Source organism: Panthera leo, chromosome C2 (genome assembly GCF_018350215.1).
Source record: "Panthera leo isolate Ple1 chromosome C2, P.leo_Ple1_pat1.1, whole genome shotgun sequence".
Taxonomy (NCBI): Eukaryota; Metazoa; Chordata; class Mammalia; order Carnivora; family Felidae; genus Panthera; species Panthera leo.
The window spans coordinates 146,915,872-146,943,076 of NC_056687.1; the positions used below are offsets into that span (position 1 = coordinate 146,915,872).

Below are 27,205 nucleotides of genomic sequence, written 5' to 3' on the forward strand. Positions count from 1 at the left end.
AGATGGGATATATTTAAAATCTGATTAGTGTTCTCAGACTATTTTAAGATAGAGGTTATTTTACCACTTGTGTTTCTTTTATTTCCATTTTATTTTGGTGACTCCTGACCTTTAATACGTTCATTTCTCAGTCAGTTTACCTAGTTTTACTTGGGGGAAGCTATAATTTGTATATGAGAGTAAGTTTGTGTGTGATATTTTCCATAATAAAGTTTACATATATATGTATTGTGTGGCTATTCAAAGACAGCGTATATGTAAACTATACACGTACATACATATACACATACACATTCATGGGAAATTTGAAACATACACAGCAGTTAGAGCTGGGGAACCTGGGTGGCTTAGTCAGTTGAGCGTTCAACTCTTGATTTCGGCTCAGGTCCTGATCCCCGGGTTCTTGGATCAAGCTCTGCCTCAGGCTCCTTTCTGAGTGTGGAGCCTGCTTAGGATTCTCCCTCCTTCCCCAACTCCCCGCCCCCCCCCCCCCCCCCCCCGCCGTCTCTCTGTCTCTCTCTAATAAAAAGAAAAAGGTAGAGCTAATACTATAATGAATCTTGAGTACATACAGCCCAGCTTCAACAGTTACCACTTTATGGTCCTCTTGTTTTGTCTCTATCACCCCACTCCAGTTACTTAAACATTTTTTAAATATGTAAATTGGACATGCTGAGATTGAAGACTGCTTTTGTGCACACAGTTGCTTGGGTTTAATGAAGAAGGGAATAGAAGACAAAAATTTAAGTCTGTGTTCCAATGACTGGTGTGCAAAAAGAATTAACTAAAACATCAGTTGAGTCTCGTGAGTGAAGTGCCATGGACTGGGATACCTCCAAGTATACAAAAATCACTAAGGAAAAATATCTTAGGTGAACTAGAGTAGAGGTTCCAACGTGACGTTTTCAAAGCACAAGTGAAAATGGACTGGAAAAGGGAGGATAGAATATTACAGAAGCTTCTTCAGGAGTGAATTTCAGGTTTGAGAGGATTGCATGAGGAAGAGAGAGTAAAATGTATGCTTGCGGTGGGTTTCTATGTAGATGGAACAAAGACCTTGGAAGGACCATGCTAAAATTACTCAAGAAGGTGAAACTGAAAGCTGATAAATTCATTTTTCAGCTATTTACTATAATAGAATCCAGAGTAGTTGTGTTGTTGGTCCAGATGCTTTTTATATTTGTTTGGATTGGGTTGTTGGTTTGTTCTCCTAATTTATTAACTTTTTCCCCCTAGGTTCTTTTTGTAAGAAATTGAGATTAATTAACATAGAACAGTAGATTAGTTTTAGGTGTACAACATAATGATTTGATATATGTATATACCGCAAAATGATTACTACAGTAAATTTAGTTTTAACATCCATCACCACACCTATAGATTTTTTTTCCTTGTGATGAGTTTTAAGATCTATTCTAATAGCAACTTTCAGATTCACAGTACAGTATTGTTAACTATAGTTATCATGCTGTGCATTACATCCTAGGACGTAACATATAACTGGAAGCTTGTACCTTTTGACCACCTTCACCCATTTCACCCACCTCTTGTCCCCCAGTTCTGGCAACCATCAGTTTGTTCTGCAATTATGAGGGGTTTATTTTAGATTTCTTACGTACGTAAGTGAAATCATGCAGTATTGTCTTTATCTTATTTTACCTAGCAGATCCCCTCAGGGTCTATCCTTGTTGTCACAAATGGCAGGATTTCCTTCTTTGTAGTGACTGAACAATAATATTTCTGTGTGTGTGTGTACACACCGCATGTTCTTTATCCATTAATTGATGGAATCTTAGTTTGTCTCCATGTCTTGGCTGTGCTGCAGTGAACATGGGGTGCAGATATCTTTTTGAGATGGTGATTTTGTTTCCTTCAGATAAATACCCAAAAGTGGAATTGGCAGATCCTATGTGGCAGTTCTACTTTTGGTGTTTTGAGTAACCTCCATACAGTTTGCCATAATGGCTGCACCATTGCTACTAACAGCGTGCACCAGGGTGCCCTTTTCTCCACATCCTCGCCAATACTTGTTTTATTTCTTGTCTTTTTAAAAATAGCCATTCTGACAGGTGAGGTGATATCTCATTGTGGTTTTGATGTGCGGTGATGAGCACCTTTTCATGTACCCATTGTCATTCGTATGTCTTTGGAAAAATGTCTATTTAGTTTGGATTGAGTTTTTAATATTCCCAACGGAGGGATTCTGGGAATTCACATAAAAGAAAATAATCAGACTATACTTGTATTAACACTGAATCTGCAACATAGGGTCATGATATTTTATAAAGTTAGATTTGCATGCTTCTGGTTTAATTTTTATAAATACAATTTATATGTATGTGTGTAAGTACAGACACACACAGTGAGGAGTACAATTATGTGGTTGTTCAGTTTTGAATCAGAATTTCCTGTTAGGCTCCAAACTTCTGCATCATTTAATTAAACAATATTTTTAACAACAAGGAAAACTTTTTTTTTTAAATTTTTGTTTATTTTTGCAAGAGACAGAGACAGAGCACAAGTGGGGGAGGGGCAGAGAGAGACGGAGACACAGAATTCGAAGCAGGCTTTAGGCTCTGAGCTGTCAGCATAGAGCCCAATGCAGGGCTCGAACTCATGCACCGTGAGATCATGACCTGAGCTGAAGTCAGATGCTTAACCAACTGAGCCACCCAGGTGCCCCACAACAAGGAAAACTTTTAAAAGATGATTACTGTTTATAAAAATTTTGACTAATATACATAGGTATCAATCTTGTGAGCCAAAACAAAATACTGAAATAAATTAGATGAAATAGTTAACCTCACTGGTTAACGTCACTGCAACTATATGTAGCCTCAAGAACTTTGTTTTCATTTCTATTGAAAAATACACTTTCGTCTTTTATTTTTCGTGGAGATTTAATTTGAATAAAGTTTCCATGCCCTTATAGTTTGAAATGTAGTAGATTATTCCATTTTGGAATTTCATATTGTGTATCTTAACTATTTCAATTAAGTTTGTTTACTTTGTAATTAATATGATTCTATTTTTCTGCTGACTGAAAAGATTGTCAATTTAGAAGAAGCATTTGCAAGGTTTCTGGTTATAAAGTTGATGTAAAAATATCAGATTTCCTGTCAGTGTCAAACAAGTTTTAAAAAATAATTGAAGATACCATTAAAGATGGGAATAAATCTAAGCAAAGATGTTCCAAGACCTCTAAGGTGAAATTATACATTTTCTGGAGAGACATTAAAGAAGATTTAAATGAAGGAGATAAACTACATTTATGGATTTGATGAGTCAGTATTGTAAAGATGTTAATTCTTCCCAAATTGATATATGGAGTTATGGACTTCCAATTAAAACACCACATGTGTTTGGGTTTTTTTTGTTTGTTTGGGGTTTTTTTTTTTTTTTTTTTTTGATGGAATTGACAAGCTTATTTTAAAATTTATGTAGAAATGTAAAAGGACAAAATAAAAAACACAGTGTAAAAAAGTTGTACCAGATATCAAGATATAATACTTGAAGCTCCAGTAATAAAGGTTGCATGTTATTTTTTAAAAACAGTTTTTAATGTTTATTTTTGAGGGCGGGGGTGCAGAGAGAGAGGAAGACAGAATCCAAGGCATGCTCTCGGCTCTGAGCTGTCTGCACAGGGCCTGACATGGGGCTCAAACTCACCAACCGTGAGATCATGACCTGAGCCAAAGATGAATGCTTAACTGACTGAGCCACCCAGGCGCCCCAAGGTTGCATATTACTGATGCAAGACATAAAGGCCACTTGAACAAAATAGAATCCAAAAACAGATCTGCACATTAACAAACGCTTAAAATATAATGGAAGTGGAACTGTAGAACAATGGAGAAAAGATCATTGTTTTAATAAATGATGGGAGAATGATCATTTGTAAGGAGGAAGTAAAAATAAAATTGGATCCCTATTTCTTACCATGTGTAATAATCCATTCCAAGTGTATTAAGAACTTAAATGAGTAAGTTGAAATTGTAAATGGTCATGAAGAAGAAAATAAAACAATATCCTTATGACTTTGGGGTAGGGAAAGACTTGTTTAACCAGGAGAAAAGCACTAACCCTATAGCAGAAGGTTGGCAAATTAGGTTTATGTCAAGAATTTCTATTCTTTTAAATACCATTGTGAGTGAAAAGAGAAGCCACGTAATAAAAGAAGTTTATAGCTTATAAAGAACTTACTTAGGGGCACCGGGGTGGCTCAGTCAGTTGAGCGGCCGACTTCGGCTCATGTCATGATCTTATGGCTTGTGAGTTGGAGCCCCATGTTGGGCTGTGTGCTGACAGCTCACAGCCTGGAGCCTGCTTCAGATTCTGTGTCTCCCTCTCTCTGTCTGCTCCTCCCCTGCTTAGGCTCTGTCTCTCTCAAAAATAAACATTAAAAAATGTTTAAGGAACTTATTTAAATCACCTAGAAAAAAAATGTCTAAAGCACTTCACATTTTACCCAAGAGGAAATTTTTAATGGCTAATAAATATATGAAAAGTAGTCAACCTCCGGAGTCATCATGGAAATGTCAACACATAGTTATCATTGTTGGCAGAAATCATGTTTGATAATCCCGTGTTGGTAATATTACCAAGCAACAAGAACTCTTGGAGAGAATGTCCACTTTTTATTTACTTATTATTTCTATAGTCATAGTTAATTTTGCTGCCACACAGGGTTGTTTAGTTGAGTGCTGTGTCATCTGGGGGAGGAGTGAGAATGTGGTACTGTGTTACGGGTCTGAAAAAAAAAAAATAGTGACTGCGCTAACACTGAAAGTGCCCTGTAAAATGAGAGTGTATTGCCTTGGGGCTCCTGGGTGGTTCAGTTGGTTAAGCATCCAGCTCTTGGTTTCGGCTCAGGTCGTGATCTCACGGTTTGTAAGTTCCAGCCGTACATCACGCTCCGTGCCGTCAGCAAGGAGCCTGCTTGGGATTCTCTCTCTCTCCTTTTCTCTCTGCCCCTCCCTGTGTGCGCCCTCTCTCTCTGTCTCTCTCTTTCTCTCTCTCTCTCTCAAAATAAATAAACTGTAAAAAAAAATGTACTGCCTTTTGTAGTCCTGTTGTTTCACTTCCAGGGGGTAAGAGATGAAAGCCATAGGACATTCAGGAGAACCTTCATGCCGGTGGGTTGGAAACTAAGCCAGAAAATGGGTAAAAAATAAATGACCATTCAGGCAGGAGGAAAGTAAACTGAAAAATCAAAGAGAATGGGTATGTGAGAATCCATAAGGGAGTTCTGGGAGTCTTACATACCAGGAGTAATTTGATCCTGGGGATAAAATGGGACTAAACATTCTACTTCTGTTTATGTTTAGTTTTTAGGTACCTTGACTAGATTTCCAGTAGAATTTTAGTGAGCTCTCTTGTTTAACTTTTTGATTATGCCTTCAGGTTTCCATCTCAGGAAATACAATTAAATCAGTCTTAGTCTTTAATTTGGGGATGCCATTTAAAATTGGCATTAGGTAGCTATCTGGGAAGCTGTCGTGATCTCACACCCACTGGAAAACATATTTATGAAATCAGTTATTCATTCAACAAATACATGAGGGCTACTGTCTACTACATGCTGTTCTAGATGTTGGAGACACAGTAGCATCCTAATTGGGAGTATTTATCTAGTGAGGTAAATATTAATCAGGTGAGCTAATGTGAAATTACATCTGTGGCAAGTATTAGGAAGAAAAGTACATGGAACATTTTCAGAACAGTATCCTAGAAATGTGCTAAGGTTTGAGGATAAGTTATTTACGCCAAGAGAGGGGAGATATTAGTCATCCAAGGAAAGGGAATTAGTAGTAGTCTGAAGATCCTGGGAAGGAGCAAAATGAGTCTGGAGAACTGAAGGATAGATTCAGTAGTGAAACCCCCTCCTCCCAAATCTGTGGTTTTGCTTTCCGTGGTTTCCGTTAACTGTGGCCAACTGCAGTCTTGAAGCAGATGATTCTCTCATCAGAAGGTCAACAGTGACTACATCACAGTGCCTACATCATTCATCTCACTTCATCTCATCACATAGGCAGTTTCAGCATGGGAGGATGAATATGGTACAATAAGATATTTTGAGAGAGAGACCATGTTCACATAACTTTTATTACAGTATATTATAATTGTATTTTATCATTAGTTATTGTTAATCTCTGTGCCTAATTTATAAATTAAACATTATCATCATAGGTATGTATATGAAAAAATGTATTTAGGGTTCGTTGCTATCTGCAGTTTCAGACATCCACTGGGGGGGGTCTTAGAACGTGTTCCCCACAGATAAGGGGGGCTACTGTGTGTGGCTTTGATCATGTTAAGAAGTGGAGCTTCTTTCCCTTTAATTTCTTAAAATTTATTAAAAATTTTTTGGAAGAGGAAGCCTTTGAATAGTTTAGCAGCGGGTTGCAATATGATCACATTTGCATTTTGAAAAGATGTTCTTAAGACCTATAGATTGGGGAATTAGGAGATGAGCAAAAATGGATCTAGGGGGATGAATTGGGAGACTACTGCTGTAGCCTAAGGCGATAGCTTGGATTAGAGTGCTAGTACTGCAGTAGGAAAAGAGTAGACAAATTGTCCAATTTGTTGATGTATAATTCTTCATAGCAGTCTTTTATGATCCTTTGTGTTTTTGTGATATCAGTTACAGTAGACAAATTTTAGAGATCTTTAATAAGAAGTAGTATGACAACTTGTGATTTGTGTATAGGATGTGAAAGAGAAGGAATCATCAATGATTACATCTAAATTTTTTGCTTTAATTTAGATGGCAGAACACCCTAAAAGCAGACATAGTGTATATATTCGTTTGGAGGTAGGTAGGAAGAGTCTGATCATGAGTTTAATTGGATGTTGAGTTTGAAATGCCTTTGGGACATTCAAGGTAAAACTAAACCCAAATTTTAAAAAACCTACGTAGGCAGGGAGATAATATTGGTAAGTTGTTGAGCATGCTGGTAATACTTGTTGAAGAGACCCAGTTGTGACCAGCATCTTTTGGGGAGAGTTAGAATGAATTAACGAAAGGATCTTGGGTAGGCAAGGCTGCCTGTACAGAAAGCAGGAAGAGGACTAGAGATAGGAGGTAAAATTAGGAGACTTGTAGTTATCCTTAACATTTTGAAATTTATCGAGATTGTGTATGAGGCTTTTTTTTTCCTCCAGTTAAGATAAACATGAAAACTTCTGGATTTATCTTTAGATTTCTTAATTTTTTTCATAATACTTCTTTCCAGTTCTATTGACATATAATTGACAAAGTTGTATATATTTAAAGTATATTGCTTGATGATTTGATAGACATAAATTGGGAAATGATTAGCACACAATTTAACACATGCATTGCCTCAGGTAGTTACTTTTGTTTTGATGAGGGCTCTTAAGATCTACTCAACAAATTTCAAGTATGCAATATAGTATTATTAACTATAGTCACCATGATGTACATTAAATCCTTATAATTTATTCATGTTATGACTGACAGTTTATACCCTTTGACCATCCTCTTCCCATTTCCACATCCCCTGGCAACCACGATCCTACTCTGAGTTAAACTTTTTTTTAAGAGTCCACTTATAAGTGGTACACAGTATTTTTCCTTCTGTAGCTTGTTTCCTCATAGCAGAATACCCTCCAGTTTCATCCATGTTGTTACAAATCAAATAGAAAGATTTCCTTTTGTGTTGTGGCTGAGTAATATTCCATTATATATATTTACGTTTTCTTTTTCCATTCATCCATTGAAAGACACGTAAATTATTTCCATATCTTTGCTGTTATGAAAGTGCTGCAATGAACATGGAAGTGCAGATACCTCTTCCAGATACTGATTTCATTCCTTAGGATATATGCCCAGAAATAGGATTGCTGGATTGTATTGTGGTTCCATTTTAAAGCCTCCATACCATTTTCCATAATAGCTATAACAGTTTATATTCCCACCATCTCTGTTTGAGATTTTTTTTTCAACACCCTTGACAACATTTGTTACCTCTTATTGATGATAGATAGCCATCCTGATAGGTGTGAGGTATATCTCATTGTATTTTTGATTTGCATTTCCCTGATGGCTAGTGATGTTGAGCATGTTTTCATGTATCTGTTGACCATATGTTATCTTAGGGATAATTCAGCTCCATTTAAAAATCCGATTTGGCAGGGCTCCTGGGTGGCTCCGTTGATGACTCCGGCACGGGTCATGATCTCACGGTTTGTCGGTTCGAGTCCCACATCGGGCTCTGTGCTGACAGCTCAGAGCCTGGAGCCTGCTTCGGATTCTGTGTCTCCCTCTGTCCCCACCCCTCCCCGACTCATGCTCTGTTTGTCTCTCTCTCTGTCTCTCAAAAATAAATAAATATTAAAAAATTAAAAGAAAAATCAGATTTGGCAGCGCCTGATTGGTTAAGCGTCGACTTCGACTCAGGTCATGATCTCACAGGTTCCTGAGTTAGAGCCCCATCTGGGGCTCTGTACTGACAACACAGAGACTGCTTCAGATCCTCTGTCTCCCTTGCTCTCTGCCCTTCCCCCACGTGTACGCTCTTTCTTTCACAAAATTAAAACATTTTAAAAATCGGATTTGTTTGTTTGGAGGAGGTTTTTGTTGTTCTTATTGAGTGCTATGGTTCCTTATTTATTTTAGATACTGACTGCTTATTCAATATGTTTTGCACATATTTTCTCTCATTCCATAGGTTGCCTTTTCATATCGTCGTTTCCTTATTCTAACTTTTTGGTTTGATATAGTCTCTTTACTTTTGCTTTTGGTTTTGGTGTCCCCTCCTGGAAAAAAAAAAAAAAAAAATAATAATAATAATTGCCAAGGGCAATGCCAAGGAACATTTTCTGTGTCTTTTTTCCTAGAATTTTGTGGTTTCAGGTCTCACGTTTCAGTCTATAATACTTGATTTGTTTTATTATTGTCATGTTTTCACCATCAAAATTTATGATCTTGGGCTTTCCTTCTTGGTTTGTAATAAAGGCAAAAGAGAGACATTGGCTGTTTGGCAGCGTTAAAGTGAATTTCAGGAATGTCACTGACATCATGACCTTTGTGATCAAATCCAGCAGTCAGAACCTCATCATTTTCCTTAACAAAATCCAAACAACCATCATTGGGTACAAAGGCTGTGATTTTTTTATTTTTATTTTTATTTCTTGCCATTCTTGATCAGCTGGACCCTGACACACTTCCTGATGGGAGAATTTGGCTGTTTGGCTTCAACCCCAACTTTTTCCAGCACAGTTCCTTTTGCATGAGAAACACCACCTAAAGGGTTGGCGTTCAGGGCTGTGACCATTAAATGGGCTTTCTTGTACTGTTTATCATGCCACTTCTGATCTTGTCGGTGGCCATGGAGCATCCTGGAAGTATGAAGATCTTGAACTCGCCCATCCTGCCTGCGCCACAGGCCTGAGCAAAAGAGCTCTAGAATACATTAAAATACATTAAAAATACATTTAACATTTATTTATCTTTGAGAGAGAGAGAGACAGAATTCTGGCTGGGGGGAGGGGAGAGCAGAGGGAGAGGGAGAGGGAGACACAGAATCCGAAGCAGGCTCCAGGCTCCAAGCTGTCGGCACAGAACTCGATGTGGGGCTCAAACCCATGAACCATGAGATCATGAGCTGAGCCAAAGTTGGATGCTTAACTGATTGAGCCACCTAGGAGCCCCGCTCTAGAATACATTTTAGGTTAATTTGTGTGTATGGTGTAAGAGAAAGGTCCAATTTTATGCTTTTGCATGTAATATCCACCTTTCCCAACACCATTAAATAAAAAGACTATCCTTTCCCCATTGTTTGTTCTTGACACACTTGTCAAAGATTATGTATGTGTGGGTTTATTTCTTGGCTCTGTATTCTGTTCCAGTGGTCTATTTCTTTGTTTGTGCCAGTACCATACTGTTTTGAATACTATAGCTTTAAATAGAGTTTGAAGTCAGGAAGTATGATCCCTCCACCTTTGTGATACCACATCCTTTGTCAAGATTGCTTTCTCTATTCAAAGCCTTTTGTGGTTCCACACACATTTTTAGATTTTCTTTTTCTGTGAAAAATGCCATTGAATTTTTATAGGGATTGCATAGAATCTGTAGAATGCATTGGGTAACGTGGACACTTAAATGTTAATGGTTCAATTCAAGAATATGAGATATCTTTCCATTTGCTTGCCTCTTGCATTGTCACCATTTTCAGTGTGCTGGTCAGGTCTTACACCTTTGTTAAATGTATTCCTAAGTACTTTATTGACTTTAACACTATTGTAAATGGTGGGTTTGTTTTCTTAATTTCTCTTTCAGATATTTCACAGTGTGTAGAAATGCATCGGAGTTTTGAATGATGATTTTGTACCCTGCACCTTTACTGAATCCTTTTTATTCTACAGTTATTTAGTGGAGTCTTTAGGTTTTTCTGTAGATAAGATTGTGTCTTCTGCAAACAATTTTACTTCTTTCCCAACTTGGATTCCTTTTCTTTTTCTTGCCTAATTGCTCTGGATAGGACTTTAGTTTTGTGTTGAATAGAAGTGGTGAGAGTGGGCACCTTTGTCTTGTTCTTGATCTTAGAGGAAAATCTTTCAACCTTTTACCATCGAGTTTGATGTTAGCTGTGGGCTTGTCATATATGACCTTTATTATGTTCAGATTACCTTCCTTCTATACCCAATCTGTTGAAAGTTTTTGTCGTGAAAGGATGTTGAATTTTGTCCAATGCCTTTTCTACATCTGTTGACATGATCATGATTTTTATTCTTCATTTTTATTAATCTGGTGTTATCACATTTATTGATTTCCATATGTTGAACCATCCTTGACTTCCAGGGATAACCTGTTGGTTGTGCTCTATGATCATGGTGTGTTAAAGAATGTGCTGTTGGTTTGCTAGTATTTTCTTGATTTTTGCATATATGTTCATCAGGGATGTTGACCTATAGCTTGTTTTGTTTTTTTTGTTTTTCACCTTGTAGTACCTTCATCTGGCTTCAGTTATCAGGGTAAGTCTTGTCTCATAAATTGAGTTTAGACATGTTCTCACTTCTTCAGTTTTTTGGAAGAGTTTAAGGATTGGCATTAATTATTCTTTAAGTGTTTGGAGGAATTTGCCATTGAGGCCATCTTTTCTTTCTTGGGAGGTTTTTGGTTACTGATTCAATTTCCTTATTATTGTTCTGTTTTGACTTTATTTCTTCCTGGTTCAGTGTTGATGTAGGTTATATGTTTTTATTATTAGTTCATTTCTTCTAGGTTGTCCAGTTTGTTGGTGTGTGTTTGTTCATAGTTGTCTCTTACAATCCTTTGTATCTTTGTGGTTTAGGTTGTAATATTTCCCCTTTCATTTCTGATTTTATTTATCTGAGTCTTCTCTCTTTTCTTAGTCTAGCTAAAAGGTTGTCAATTTTGTTTATCTTTTCAAAAACACCAGTTCTTAGTTTAGTTGATCTTTTGTTTTTCTAGTCTCTATTTCATTGATGTCTGCTCTAATCTTTGTTATTTCCTTTCTTCTGCTAACTTTGGGTACAGTTTATTCTTTTTCTAGTTCCTTGAGGTGTGAAGTCAGGTTGTTGGAGATCTTTTTTTTATTATTTATTTAATGTAGATATTTGTTGCTGTAAACTTCCCTCTTAAATCTGCTTTTGCTGCATTCTGTATGTTTTACTATGTTTCCATTTGTGTTTGTCTCGAGATATTTTTTATTGTCCTTTTTACTTCTCCTTTGACCTATTGGTTTTTCACAACTGTTTTTAACTTCCACATGTTTATGAATTTTCCAGTTTTCTTCTTGATTTCTAGAGTCATACCATTGTGGTTGGAAAAGATACTTAATATAGTTTTAGTCTTCTTAAATTTGTTAAGACTTGTTTTGTGACCTAACATTTATATCCTGGAGAATATTCTGTGTGTGCCTGAGAATAATATGTGTTCTGCCACCGTTATATGGAATGTTCTGTATTAATCTGTTAGATCCATTTGGTTTGAAGTGTAATTCAAATCCGGTATCAACTTACTGATATTCTCTCTGTATGTTCTGTCCAGTATTGAAAGTAGGGCATTGAAATTCCTCTAATATTATTGCATTGTTCTCTATTTCTGCATTTGGATCTGTTACTATTTGCTTACTATATTTAGGTGCTCTGATGTTGAGTGTGTATATATTTATAATTGTTATATCCTATCAGGCTGCCAAGGCCTGTCTTAGGTAGTTTCTGTAGGTAGTCTTATTTCTGCTTCCTATGGTATTCTTCCATTTGTTTTTGATGCTTTCATGTTGCTTACTTTTCTCAAATATTTGATATTTGGGTGTGTTCGTTTTTGTATTTGATGAAATTTGTCTAAAAATGGTCCAGTGCATTTCTTCTCATTTCTCTTTTGTCTTTCATTGATTAAATTTCTCATTCCTTAAGGTCGTTCTTGTTTTACAGTGAGTGCTCTTACACTTTATTTTCTTATGGTTTTAGTGCTATTATAATTTATTGCTTATTCCTGTAATTTTTAGGGTTGTAGGACTGAAGGCGACCATGTCAAGTTATTCTGATGCTGTCTTCTGTCAGTAGTTATTAATCTTTTGAGAGTCATTGACTTGGACCGTGTGGTGAATTCCATGTACCCTCACCTTATTTTGTTTAAATCCATAGCCATGTACTGCCTGCATCCTAAGCAATGACCAAATGTTATTTTGAGCATTACTCGTTTTGTAGGCATGGGTTGGGGGGTTGGGGGGGGGGGAATGGGCCTTTGTTTTTAGTTATATTAGTAGTATTATAAGCCTATTCCTTGGAGAATAATGTTACTCAGTTTCTATGAAAGAAATTTTTATGTAGCTATAGAGTTAAATATAAAGATATTTGTTTTTATAATATGAAAAAGATAGAGCTACTTGTTTTTAGTAAGCAAACTTTTATAACATTTCCTTTTTTCCTGTTTTTTCTAGGTTTAACTATAGATCAACACATCATCTTGCATCTCATGGGTTCTATGAATTTTTAAACTGGTTTGATGAAAGAGCATGGTATCCACTAGGAAGAATAGTAGGTGGTACTGTAAGTATCTCTGCAGTTATTTATGTTAATCACAAAGTTTTATAGTTATTTCAGTAAATCATTAGTTACTAAGGTGATGGAGATCCTTGAAACCTTTGTATAGTTAACTAATACAATTTTCTGTAGCTGATTATCCAGTATTTTTTTATTTACTAAATCTCTTCTTGACACTCCCTCCCCACCCCTTCCCTGCACATGTTTGTGTTATCTCATACTAGCCACTATTTCTAACAAGGGGAGACTGGGAGGGGAGATTTCTTGTCATAGTACATCTTAAGTTCAGGTTATTTGCGGTTTTATTTTATTCTGTAACAACTTTGTTGAAATCATATTTTTTGGAAGGAAATCGAAATTTAGAAGAATCAGTTTCAATTTTTAGGTCCTAAAGCTGCCCTAAATTACTTCAGGTAATTGAGTATTGATCATAGCTCATGGGAAGCTGTTATATTCAGAATGTGACATAAGGGAAAATATGTATGGGATCTGGAATGTAGGAAGAATGTTAAAAAGAAAATGATAGGTAGACATCTATGGGGAACATATATTTAGCCTTTTTGTTAGAAGTTTATCACTTTTGTTAGATTTCTTAACCCAAAGAAACTTTGACGTTGTTGATTATCTGCATTATATATTTGTCTTTTGTTATGTTAATTTCAATTTATTTCCTTCCCCACATTTTCTTGAGATTATTTTGATGTTTTTCTGACTTCTTGATACTTTACTCAATAACCTTTCTTTGTTTTCATCTCATTTCATTTCATTTCATTTATTATTTTAGAGAGAGAGCACACACAAATGGGGGAGAGGTGCAGAGGGAAAGAGAAAGAATCTTCTGCAGGCTCCACTCTGAGTGCAGAGCTGTACACAGGTCTTCATCCCACAACTCTGGGATCATGACCCAAGCTGAAACCAACAGTCCAATGCTCAACTGACCACCTAGGCACTCCTGATGTATTTATTTTAAAACTATAAATTTCCCAATAATCACTGTTTTAGCTACATTTATAATGTGTAAGGTTTGATACATAGTATTTTTATTTTCATTCAAGTTGAAATTTAATTTCCATTATAATTCCCACTGGTACACGGATTATTTAGAATTTGAGTTTTAAACATAAGAGGATTTCCTAATTATCTTTTTTTACTTTATGCTTCTATTATGGTTAGAGAACAAACAGAAATTTCAGTCCTTTGAAATTTTTGAGACTTGATTTGTGGCCTGGCATATAGCCACATTTTATAAATGTTCCCTCTGTGTCAGAAGAATACGTTCTCCATGATAGTGAGATGTTTTTCTAATCTGGGGCATCTTCTTATCCTTTTTTTTTTTTTAATTTTTTTTTCAACGTTTTTTATTTATTTTTGGGACAGAGAGATACAGAGCATGAACGGGGGAGGGGCAGAGAGAGAGGGAGACACAGAATCGGAAACAGGCTCCAGGCTCCGAGCCATCAGCCCAGAGCCCAACGCGGGGCTCGAACTCACAGACCGCAAGATCGTGACCTGGCTGAAGTCGGACGCTTAACCGACTGCGCCACCCAGGCGCCCCTCTTCTTATCCTTGATGTAAACAGAGATACAGAAACAAGGAGAGGAGTCATGATGGTCTCCAGGGCAGATAAGGAAGATATATCCTGTTACATACCTTAGTGCAGTATTTGATGAGTACAGTTTGTTTCCTGGCATGTGTATAACTTTTTATTTTGAATTCGTCGTCACTGGAGGGCTTGTTTTCTTCTCCAAGTGTCCTGGTATTTGGGACCATTTTTGTAATACTTTTTTCTCATTTGCTTTCACCCTAGCTAATAGGGGTTTTACTGGTTTTAGGACAGTTTTTAGAGGTTATTTCTCAGCTTGAGGCTTCTTACATCTGAAGTTGTTGTAAATGTGGAACTCACATTTACACATGTATTGAATGAGTTTCTCATTTTGTTTCTATTCAAAGCTTTGGAAGTAAGGCAAAAAAATTCCTTACTGCTTCCCTTGATGGGTGGGTATAATTTGTCCAGTCTAGTTCCATAAACAGACCCTGGGTTTGTGCTGGGAATTAGGTATTTTCTCTGATCCCTGTCTGGAGCCGCCCTGCTAGCCTCCAGTCTCAAAGATGTGTGTCCAGCCTGGAGTGTTTTTCTTTTCTCATTGGGGCTCCCTTGGCATCAGAACCTACTTTAAATTCCTTCTATGTTTTTGGCATCTAGAAGCTTCCCTTTCTTGTGAGCTTAAATATGTTTTTGTTGTTGTTGGGTGGGTGTTTTTGTTTGGTTGGTTTTTAAGGTCCTTTGCTCCTCTACTTGTATGTATTTTGGCTATATTTTGTGTATCAGCTTAGTCTGCCATATTATCTTGGATGTATTGACTACCTTAAGAGGTACTTTCAGATTCATTTTCATTTTGTTTTTTAATATGGCTGTCAAAATTGTGCGTTGGGACCTGGTATTCTATGTGAAAAAGCACAAAATTTTAGTTTTTAAGAATTGTGATGATTGCCACACTTTACCCCCTTCTTTAATCACATTCTCCTTCCGTGCACTGAATAGGTATTGTGCATCTATTTTATGCTAATTGTTGTTCTGGGTGCTGGGGAAACTTTTCCTGCTCTTCCAGAGTTTATATTCTTTTAAGGGTGTTGAGTTTAATTGATAATAAATAAAGTAACGAAAAGTATGTTAAATGGTGGTAAGTGCTAAGGAGAAGAAGCAAGGGAAGGAGTTAAAGACCATAGAGGGTTTGCACTTTTAATCAGTATAGCTAGGAAAAGAAACGTAACTTTTTTTTTTGTGGTTTCTGTGATAAAAGAAAGGAAAGAATCTTTTAGGTGTTAGATAAGGATGGAAATGTAAATACACATTTAATCACCTATGAATAGCTCAAAAATAATATCCTACTTATTTTTCTCTGAATTCTCCTAATGTTATCATGTTCCTCTTTTAGGGTAAGGTTTAATTGGCCTCTTGTAGTTTCTTGTTATTCTCTTCCAGCCTTAAATACTAAGTGGTGTAAAAATGCTCAACCTTTCAGGATCCCAAAATAATTATCTTTGAATTCACCAATTGACTAGTTGTATTTTTTGTTTTGTTTTGTTTCCCTATTTAGAGCTGTTTACATTCCAAATCTTGGCTTTGGAAGGCAGGAAGACACTTAAATAATATGGCACATAACTTTTCTTCTCTTTTTTTCTCACTCCCCTTACATACACAAAAGTGTGGGCAACGTTGGAGCCTGTTAAAACCCTAAACTTAAGAGTAAGTTAGGGGGCACCTGGGTGGCTCAGTCGATTGAGCGTCCGACTTCGGCTCAGGTCATGATCTCACAGTTTGTGGCTTCGAGCCCCGCATCAGGCTCTGTGCTGACCCCTTGCTCAGAGCCTGGAGCCTGCTTCAGATTCTGTGTCTCCTTTTCTCTCTACCCCTCCCCCGTTCACACTTTGTCTCACTCTGTTTCTCAAAAGTAAATGTAAAAAAAAAAAAATTTTTTTAAAAGAGTAAGTTAGACGAAGACCCTGTTTTATAGTGAAAAAATAGTAGAATCTATAAGAAAGTTGCCGACAGTTTTCTATTTCTAAACATTTTCAGTTTTAATCAGTCTATCTGATCGTTTATTTAAATATGTATTGCTCCATTTATAAGCTTTTCCTTTGTATCCAATACAAAAGAACATTTAGTTTTGTAGCGGAGAAGTTCAGTGAAGAAGGCAAACTGTTTTGAGATCTTATTCTCAAACTTACTATAAACAATATGTAATAATAAAGAAAAGAACTTATGTTAGTCTTTTTAATTCCCTTATTTTATATGCAGTTAAATTTTCCATTTTTGTCTTCCTAGGTTTACCCAGGGTTGATGATAACAGCTGGCCTCATCCATTGGATTTTAAATACATTGAACATAACAGTTCATATAAGAGACGTATGTGTGTTCCTTGCACCGACTTTTAGCGGCCTTACATCTATATCTACTTTCCTGCTTACCAGAGAACTTTGGAACCAAGGAGCAGGACTTTTAGCTGCTTGTTTTATTGCTATTGTGCCAGGTTACATTTCTCGCTCAGTAGCTGGCTCCTTTGATAATGAAGGCATTGCTATTTTTGCACTTCAGTTCACATACTACTTATGGGTAAGTAACACTTAATGTTTTGCTACCATTTAATACTCATGAACTCTGTGGAAATGCTGTAGGTTGTATACATTTGTCCTTTATCAATTATAGTTCCATATAGGGATCTATTTCTATTCATAATCAACTTAATAATGCCATAACATTTTAAAATGTCAGGTACTGCTCATGTGTGCATTCTCCCTTCCTCTTCCCCTCCCACCCCTGTGTGCATATAAGATTTTTTACAAGAATCTTGTTATGCCTGTTTTAACAGATGATGATAATATCCTTTATATGTCATAGCTCCAAAAAAGAGGATGACAGAAAGCATCTATTGATTTTGTTTCTTTTTGGGTGGAGAGAGGGGTCAAAAATACTTAAGATAAGTTGAAATATGATTTAGTGACTTGGGATTTTGAATTCTGTTGCAAAACTAGCATTACTTTGCTTTTACCAAGTTATTTCTTACCAATTTATATACCCTATATTTCCCTTTCTTGTCTTATTGCATTAGCTAGTACTTCCAATACGATGTTCAAAAGGAGTGGTGAGAGGGGACATTGTTAACTTCTTCCTGATCTTAGTGGGAAAGCTTTGAACTTCTCAACATTAAGTGTGATGTTAGCTATAGATTTTTGGTAGATATTATCAAGTTGAGGAGGTTCCACTCTATTATTAATTTGCTGAGAGATTTTATCATGAATGGATAGATTTTTTCAAATGTTTTTTCTGTATTGATAAAAGTTACATGATCTTTTTTCCTTGAGTTTTTTGATGTGATAAACATTAATTTTTTTAAGTTCATTTATTTTAAGAGAGCAAAAGAGAGAACGAGTGAAGTGGAGAGGGGCAGAGAGATGGGGACAGAGGATCTGAAGCATGAGCTAATAGCAGAGAGCCCGATGTGGGGCTTAAACTCATGAACCCGTGAGATTATGACCTGAGCTGAAATCAGACACCTAAAGATTGAGCCACCCAGGCACCCTTTAATTAATTTTCAAATGTTGAACCAGCTTTTCATAGCAGGGATAAATCTCACTTGATGATAGTATATAATTCTTACAGTACATTGCTGGATTTGATTTGCTAATACTTTGTTGAGGATTTTTACATCTGTGTTCATAATACATATGGCTCTGTAGTGTTCTTTTAATGTCTTTGCCTGGTTTTGATATTAGGATCATACTAGTCTCATGGAATGAGGAGGTATTCCCCTTCTATTTTCTGAAAGATTGTAGAGAATTGGTATAATTTCTTCCTTAAATGTTTGGTAGAATTCATCAGTGTACCCACCTTGGCCTTTTGCTTTCTGTTTTAGAAGGTCATTAATTATGGGTTCAATTTCTTTAAAGGATACAGATTTCTTTAGACTGTCTCCTTCTTGTGTGAGTTTTGGCAGATTTTTGTCTTTCAGGGAATTGGTCCGTTTAATTTAGGTTCTCAAAATTGTGGGCATAAGGTTGTTCATAGTATTCCTTTATTTTTTTTTTAATAAATGCCCATGGGAACTGTAGTGACATCACTTCATTCATTTCTAAAAGTAGTAATTTATGTGTTTTTTTTTCTTAGTCTGGCTAGAGACTTACTGTTTTGGGGGTGTTTTTTAATGTTTTATTTGTTTTTTGAGAGAGAGAGCATACACGCACAAGTGGTGCAGGAGCAGGGGCAGAGAGATAGGGGAACAGACAATCTGAAGCAGGCTTCTTCTGGCCAGAAGTCCTGTAATTCTTATCTTTGTTCTACTTTGGGTAAGGTGTCTTTACTGTTTCTTCGTTCAGCATTTTTTCTTTACTTTTAATTTTCTCTAGTTTGATAAGATGTGCCTGGTACAGGGTAGTTGGATTCTTTTTGGCATTTATTCATTAGTGCTTGATCTGTGGTTTGGTGTCTGACATCGATTTGGAGAAATTTTCTGTCATTGTTTCAAATATTTATTCCTTTCTTTCTTTTTTCTGGTATTTCCACACATGTATATCACACATTTTGTTGTTGTTCCACAGCCCTTGGATTTTCTGTTCTGTTTTGTTCCAGTCTTTGTTCTCTTTTCTTTTCAGTTTTGGAGGTTGCTGTTGATACCCTCTAGTTCAGAGATTCTTTCCTCAGCTATGTTCAGTCCATTAATAAGCCCATCAAGGGCATTCTTCATTTTTGTTACAGTATTTTTTATCTCTAACATTGCTTTTTGGTTCTTTCCTAAGATTTGTCTCTCTACTTACATCACCCATCTATTCCTGCATGCTGTCTACTTTATGCATTAGTGCCCCTAGCATATTAATCAATTAATGTAATTAATGTAATTGTTTTACATTTCTGATCTCATAATTCCAATATGTTTGTCGTATGTGGTTCTGATGCTTGCTCTGTCTCTTCAACTTGTGTTTTTTGCCTTTTGGTATACTTTGCAATATTTTTCTCATAGCCAGACATGATCTGCTAGGTAAAAGGAATTATGGTAAATAAGCCTTTAGTAAAGTGGATGTAAGGTGTGTGGAGAGAGAAAACATTTTGTAGTTCTAGGATTAGCTGTCTTTTAGTAAGCTGGACTGTAAACTTGACCAGTGTCCCCCCCACCCCCCACCTGCCTTCTGTAAGTAGATAGGGCTGGTTGGCTACTCCAGTTTGTCCTCTGTCATTTCCTCACTTACAGATCCAAGAGTTGTTGATTTTTTAGTCTGTTCAGCTTTTTACTTTTTGTTAGAATGGAATGATTCTGTACTTCTGAAACTAGAAACCAGAAGTATGTTGCCAAGTTCTATAAACTTAATGTTCTTTTTAACATGTAAAAGGATGTTACTTAGTATTGGCTTCAGCTTAAAGCTTGCATGTATTTAATTGTTTGTTTGTCTGTTAATTTACCTGTAGCCTATGCTCATACTCTTTCATGTTGAAAACTGCCAAAATTATTACATGTGAATATATTTTTTATACGTTGAGTATATTTTTAGGTAGCTAGGTGAGTGGAAGCATTATTTTTCTCTTGAATAAATTTCATCTTTTAAAATTACTGAGCTCTTGCATATTTTCACTTTGGCAAGGAATTCCAGAGAAGAACAGATCAGTCAGATGGTTACTTGATACTGAGTTTCAGAAGAAAACACCTGTGAAGATGAAGATGCTGACAAGCAGTAGGATGCTGCTAATGCTGCTGTATTCACCCAAAAATGTTTAAAAACAAACTTTTTTAGTTTATTTTGTGCAGCTGAGAAAAAAAATGTTTTGGAACATCTGTTTAAGGCCTTTCAAATGGCATGCAATTTTTTAAATTATAAAAGTATGTACGAACGTTGATAGATCTTGACAGTATACTGCCGAGTGGAAAAATAAGTTGAGGTAGGATATGTACAGTATAATATCCTTATTTAAATTTTAAACAGTACAAATTATACCATATGTTGTTTATACCTATTTATAATGAAAGTATAAAAATGTAGCATATATCCATCATATGCACCAACTTCATGCAGTAGGGGTGATTTTGAGGAAGGACTTTGAAGGAGTTTGCTATGTGAGTAAAAAAATGTTAATAAAATCAACAAGCAAATAGGTATTCTCATTTAGAGTCTGGATGGGGTGGGGGCGCCTGGGTGACTCAGTCGGTTGCACTTTGGATTCTTGAACTAGGCCTTGGTTATGATACTGCAGTTCCTGGGTTCGGGCCCTGTGTCGGGCTCTGCACTAATAGCACGGAGCCTGCTTGGGATTCTTTCTCCCTCTCTTTCTGCCCCCACCTTCCAAAGTGAATAAACAAACATTTTTTTTAAATGTATGCGCTTTTATGTTTGGCTCCCATTCACTTAGCATAATCATTCATGTTACTGACACGTATCAATACTTCATTTCTTTTAATGGATAAATAATTCATTATATGGATATACTGCAATTTTTTTTTTAACTATCATCAGTTGATGGGACATTGAGTTTTTCTCACATATTGATTATAATGAATAATGCTGCTAACTTTTGTGTACGAAGTTTTTTGGGGGATGTATGTTTTCATTTCTCTTTAGTATATATCTAAGAGTAAAATTGTTGGTTCACATGGTAACTCTGGTTGGCTTTTTGAGAAACCTCGAGACTGTTTCCCACAGTGGTTGCACCATTTTACATTCCTACCAACAACGTAGGAAAGTTTTAATGTCTCTAAATCTTTGCCAATACTTAATGTTTTCTGTGTGTGGGTGTGTGGGTGTGTGTGTGTGTGTGTGTGTGTGTGTGTGCGTGCGTGCGTTTTAAGATATCACCTATTGGCATGAAGTGGTATCTCATATGGTTTCTTTTTATTATAGTAAAATACACATAACATGAAATTTAACCATTTAGAGGTGCCTAGATGGCTCAGTCGGTTAAGTGTCTGTTGATTTCAGCTCAGGTCATGATCTCACGGTTTGTGGGATTGAGCCCCACGTCAGGTTCTGTACTAACAGCACAGAGCCTGCTTGGGATTCTTTCTCTCCCTCTCTCTCTGCCCCTGCCCTGCTCATGCTCCCCGTCTCAAAATAAACATTAAAAAAATTTAACCATTGGGGCGCCTGGGTGGCTTGGTCGGTTAAGCGTCCGACTTCGGCTCAGGTCACGATCTCGCGGTCGGTGGGTTCGAGCCCCGCGTCGGGCTCTGTGCTGACAGCTCAGAGCCTGGAGCCTGTTTCAGATTCTGTGTCTCCCTCTCTCTGTGACCCTCCCCTGTTCATGCTCTGTCTCTCTCTGTCTCAAAAATAAATAAACGTTAAAAAAAAATAAAATAAAATAAAAAAATTTAACCATTTATAAGTGTAGAATTCAGTAATGTTAAATACATTCACCATCACTGCTATCCATCTCCATAGCTTTTCACCTTGCAAAACCTGAAACTACATCCATTAAACAATAATTCCCCATTCTTCGCTCCCCCCATCCCCTGACAACCACCATTCTACTCAGTCTCTGTGATTTTTGATTACCTTGAGTATCTCATACAAGTGGAATGATACAATTTTGTCTTTTTGTCACTGGCTTATTTCACTTAGCATAATATAATGTCCTCAAGGTCCATACATGTTGTAGCACAAAACAGAATTTCCTTCTTTTTTAAGTCTGGATAACATTCCATTATGTTTATATACCACATGTTGTTTATCCATTCATCTGTTGATGGATACTTAGGTTGCTTTTGTATTTTACCTATTGTGAATAATGTTGCTATGAACATAGGTGTATGGGTATTTGTGAGATCCTGCTCTCAATTCTTTGGGGTATTTGCCCAGAAATGAAATTGCCAGGTCATGTGACAGTTCTGTTTTCAGTTTGTTGAAGAATTAACCATTCTGTTTTCTGTAGCCACTGTAGTACCAGTTTACATTCCCATCAACAGTACACAGGATTCCAATTTTGCCACATCCTTGCCAAAACCTGTGGTATCTCATTGTAGTTTTTATTTGCATTTCCCTGGTATCTAATGATGTTGAGCATCTTTGCTTGTGGTTAAAAGGCCATTGGTAGTGGCACATGGGTGGCGTAGTCATTTAAGTATCTGACTTCAGCTCAGGTCATGATCTCATGGTTCCTGAGTTTGAGCCCCACATTGGGCTCTGAGCTCTGTCCTGGCGATGCAGAGCCTGCTTGGGTTTCTTGCTCTCTCTTCACTCTCTGCCCCTCCCCCATTCGTTCTTTCTCCCTCTCTCTCAAAATAATAAGTAAACTTTACATAAAAAGGCCATAGGTTTTTCAAAAATTGCACCATTTGTATATGTGGAGAAATGTTTATTCATATCCTTTGCCTGTTTTTTGAATCAGGTTTTGTTGTTGTTGATCAGTTTTAGAAGTTCTCTATATATTCTTGATATCAATCCTTTCTAAAATGCATGACTTTTGAATATTTTCTCCCATTCTGTGGGTTGCCTTTTTTACTCTGTTGACATTGTCTTTTGATGCACAAGTTTTAATTTTCCTTGAAGTTCAATTTGTTTATCTTTTCTTTTGTTGCTGTGCCTTTGGTGTCCTATCTGAGAAATGACTGCCAAATTTAATGTCATGAAGCTTTTGCCGTGTGTTTTCTTCTAAGAGTTTTTGGTCTTAGATTTATCTCTGAGTGAATTTTGTATATGGTGTTAGGTAAGGGTTCAACATCATTATTTTTGCACAGATGTCCACCTTTCTCAGCACCATTTGTTGAAGATTATCCTTTCCCCCATTTAATGATCTTGGGACTCTTGTTGAGTATCATTTGACCATATATGCAGAGATTTATTTCTGGGTTCTTTATTCTGCTCTGCTTGTCTGTCTGTAGGTCTTTATAAAGCCAGCACCAGACTATTTTGATTACTGTAGCTTTTTAGTAAGTTTTAAAATCAGGAAGTGTATTTTGTCTGGCTTTGTTCTTTTTCAAGATACTTTGGTTATTAGAGTTGTTTTGAGATGCTATATGAATTTTAGAATGGGGTTTTTACTTTTGCAAAAAAACATCATTGGGATTTTGAATCAGAATACATTAACCTTCATAGATTACTTTGAATACTATCATCTTATTATTGTCTTCCAGTTCATGAAAGAGCATGGTACATTTCCATTTATTTATGCCTTTATTATAATGATGTTTTAGAGTTGTATAAGTCTTTTACCTCATTAGTTAATTCATATGTATTATTTTATTCATTTTGATACTATTGAAATTGGAATTTTTTTTCAGTAATTTTCTTTTCAGATTGTTCATTGTCAATATATAGAAATACAGCTGATGTTTATGTATTGGTTTTGTGTATCCCACTATTTAGCTGAATTCATTTATTAGATCTAACAGTGTGTGTGTGTGTGTGTGTGTGTGTGTGTGTGTGTGTGTGTAATCTGGAATTTTCTGCATAGAAGATCATACAATTTGCAAACAATCATTTTACTTATTTCTAATTTGGATACCTTTTCTTTTTCTTGCCTAATAGCTCTGGTTAGAACTTCAAGTACAAATGACCCTTGAACAACACCAATCCACTTATATGGGGTTTTTTTGGATAAATACAGTTCAGTATATAAATGTGTTTTTCTTTTCTTATGATTTTTTAAATATTTTCCATGGGGCACCTGGGTGGCTCAATTGGTTAAGTGACTGACTCTTGATTTTGGGTCAGGTCATGATCTCATGGTTGTAGGATCAAGGCCCACATCAGGCTCTGCTCTGAGCATGGAACCTGCTTGGGATTCTCTCTCTTCCTCTCTCTATGCCCGCTTACACTCTCTCTCTCCTAAAATAAATAAACATTAAAGTAAAATATTTTGCTTACTTTATTGTAAGAGTACATTATAAAATACATGCAACATACAAAATATGTGTCGATTAACTGATTATGTTAGGGGTAAGGCTTCCAGTCAACAGTAGGCTATTAGTAAAGTTTGGAGGAGTTAAAAGGTATATGCAGATTTGCGATTGTGTGAATGTCAGTGCCCCTAATCCCTGCGTTGTTCAGTGGTCAACTGTAGTATGTTGCAAAGAAGTTGTGAAAGTGGGGGGGGGGGGGGGGTGTGTGAAAGTGGGCCTTGTCTTGTTCCTGATCTTACAGGAAAAGCTTCAGTCTTTCACTATTTAGTATGTTTGCTGTGGGTTTTTCATATATGACCTTTATTACATATGGTATATTAACATACACTGTTATTAAATATGTAATATATGTTATATATTAGTACATGATACTTTGTATATTCATATTTTAAAATATTTTTTATACATATTTCTCAGTTGGACTGAGATATTCCTCTAGAGGACTCCTTAGGAGAGTCTCATAAGAACAGTATTCATTCCTCAAGTCCTTGCAGGTTTAAACCTGTTTTTCAATAGCTTGAGAGTTGAGCTGGATATAAAATTCTAGGTCATACATTCTTTGCTTGAATTTATTAAAATCGTACCACCTGCATTTTATTTTGCTTACTACTGTCAAGAACCTAATTTCATTGTTTCATAAGAAAAGTGGTCTTTTTTTTTCCTGAAGTAATTTTTTTTTCAATATCATTAAAATAATAAATTTTCTAGATGTGTCCCAGAATTGACCTTTCTGGTAACGGTGCTGTCTTTCAACATGTAGATTGATAACTATTTCTGAGAGGTTGTCTTTGAAATCTTAAATATCAGTTTATTTCACTGTTTTTCTTGGATTTTCTGTCTTCTATATTTCTTTATGACCCTTTTTCTTTCTCTTGGCTGAATACTGCTGGTATTCAATCTCTCTGGGAATTCATACTTGCTAAATTTGGTTTTTAGTATTCTGTTGAGGGTTTTTGCATCAGTGTTCATGGGTGATAATTGGTCAGTAGGTTTTCTTGTGGTGTTTCTGTCTGGCTTTGGTATCAGGGTATAATGTTGGTTTGATGGAATGAATTGGGAACGCTTCATCCTCTTCAATGTTTTAGAAAATTTTGAGAAGTATCAATATTAGTTCTTTTAAAGTTTTGTAAAATTTACCAATGAAGCCATCAGGTCCTGGGCTTTTCTTTGTTGAGAATTTTATTTTCTTATTAAAAAAAATTTATTTTTGGGGCAGAGAGAGAGGGAGACACAGAATCCGAAGCAGGCTCCAGGCTCTGAGCTGTCAGCACAGAGCCCGGCATGGGGCTCAAACTCACAGACTGCAAGATCATGACCTGAGCTGAAGTTGGACGCTCAACTGGCTGAGCCACCCAAGTGCCCCTTTGTTGAGAGATTTTTGATTACTGGTCCAATCTCTTTATTAGTTATAAGTCTATTCAGATTTTCTGTTTCTATGTGATTTAGTATTAGTAGATTTTATATGTATAGGAATTTGTCCTGTTTCATCTCAGTTATCCAGTTTGTTAGAGTACAGTTATTCATAGCACTTTCTTATGATCCTTTTAATTTCTACAGAATTAGTAGTAATGTTTACATTTTCATTTCTGATGTGGTGATTTGACTTTCTTTTTTTTTTCTTAGTGTACCTAGCTAAAGATTTGTCAATTCTGTTGATGTTTTCAAAGGACTCCTTTTTGGTTTCATTGATTTTATTATTTTTTTTATTCTTTATTTTGCTTACTTCTAATTTTTATTATGTTCTTTCTTTAGTAGTTTTGGGTTTAGTTTGTTCTTTGTCTAGTTCCTTAAGTTTTACAGTTAGGTTGTTAATTTGAAATCTGGTTTTTTTGTTTGTTTTGTTTTTTAATGATGTGTTTATAGGTATTTTTTCTCTTAGCACTACTTTGCAACCTCCCATGAGTTTTGGTGTGTTGTGTTTTCAGTTTCTTTCCTCTGTAAGTATTTTTAAATTTCCCTGTTATTTCTTCTTTCATCCATTGGTTGTTAAGGGCATTTTGTTTAATTTCCACAAAATTGTGAATTTTCTCATTTCACTTCTGTTATTGGTTTCTAATTTTACCCAGTTGTGGTCAGAGAATATGTATTCTGCTGTATCTATCTCTGTAGAATTAATCTGTTGCCTAAGTTATGGTCTATCCTAGAATATGTCCCATGTGTACTTGAGTGGAATGTGTGTCCTTTTTCTTATTGGGTCTATTTGGTGTATTATGTGAAGTCCTCGGTTTCTTCTTTCTGGTTCTACCAGTTATCTAGTGGTGTATTGAAATCCCCAACTATTATAGAACTGTTTCTCACTTAATTTCTGTCAGTTTTTGCTTCATATATTTTGATGGTCTGTCATGAAGTGTCTAAATGTTGTAATTGTTATACTTACAGCATTGCAAGTTTTGTTAATATGTATTGTCCTTTTTGTCTTGAAACCTTTTTTGATTTAAAGTTTGTTGTGTCTGACATTAGTATAGTCACCCATTCTCTGTATAGTAACAGTTCATTACTGTTTGCATGGAGTATCTTTTTCCATCCTTTTAAGTTTCAGTATATTTGTGTCTTTAGATCTAAAGTGAGTGTCTGGGAGGCAGAATATAGTTGTACCATGTGTTGTTATCTATTCCACCAGTCTTTGTCTTGATTGGAGAGTGTAATTTAATCTAAAGTAATTATTGATAAGAAGGACCTTATTTCTGTCATTTTGCTACTTATTTTCATATGCCTAGTAGTTTTTCTGTCTCTCATTTCCTTTATTATTGTCTTTTGTCTTTAGTTTTTTTGTAGTGAAATGTTTAAAT

The 27,205-nt window shown here is 36.0% G+C and overlaps 1 protein-coding gene across 3 annotated transcripts in view; it reads left to right on the forward strand.

Moving 5' to 3' along the window:
• The window catches only part of STT3B (STT3 oligosaccharyltransferase complex catalytic subunit B), a 106,118-nt gene that overhangs the window by 34,302 nt on the left and 44,611 nt on the right, over nucleotides 1-27,205 (forward strand). For all 3 annotated transcript variants that reach the window (XM_042903425.1, XM_042903427.1, XM_042903426.1), the window contains exons 2-3: nucleotides 12,936-13,044; nucleotides 16,865-17,152. In XM_042903425.1, coding sequence (XP_042759359.1) covers nucleotides 12,936-13,044; nucleotides 16,865-17,152 — 397 coding nt within the window. The remainder of the gene's footprint in view (nucleotides 1-12,935; nucleotides 13,045-16,864; nucleotides 17,153-27,205) is intronic.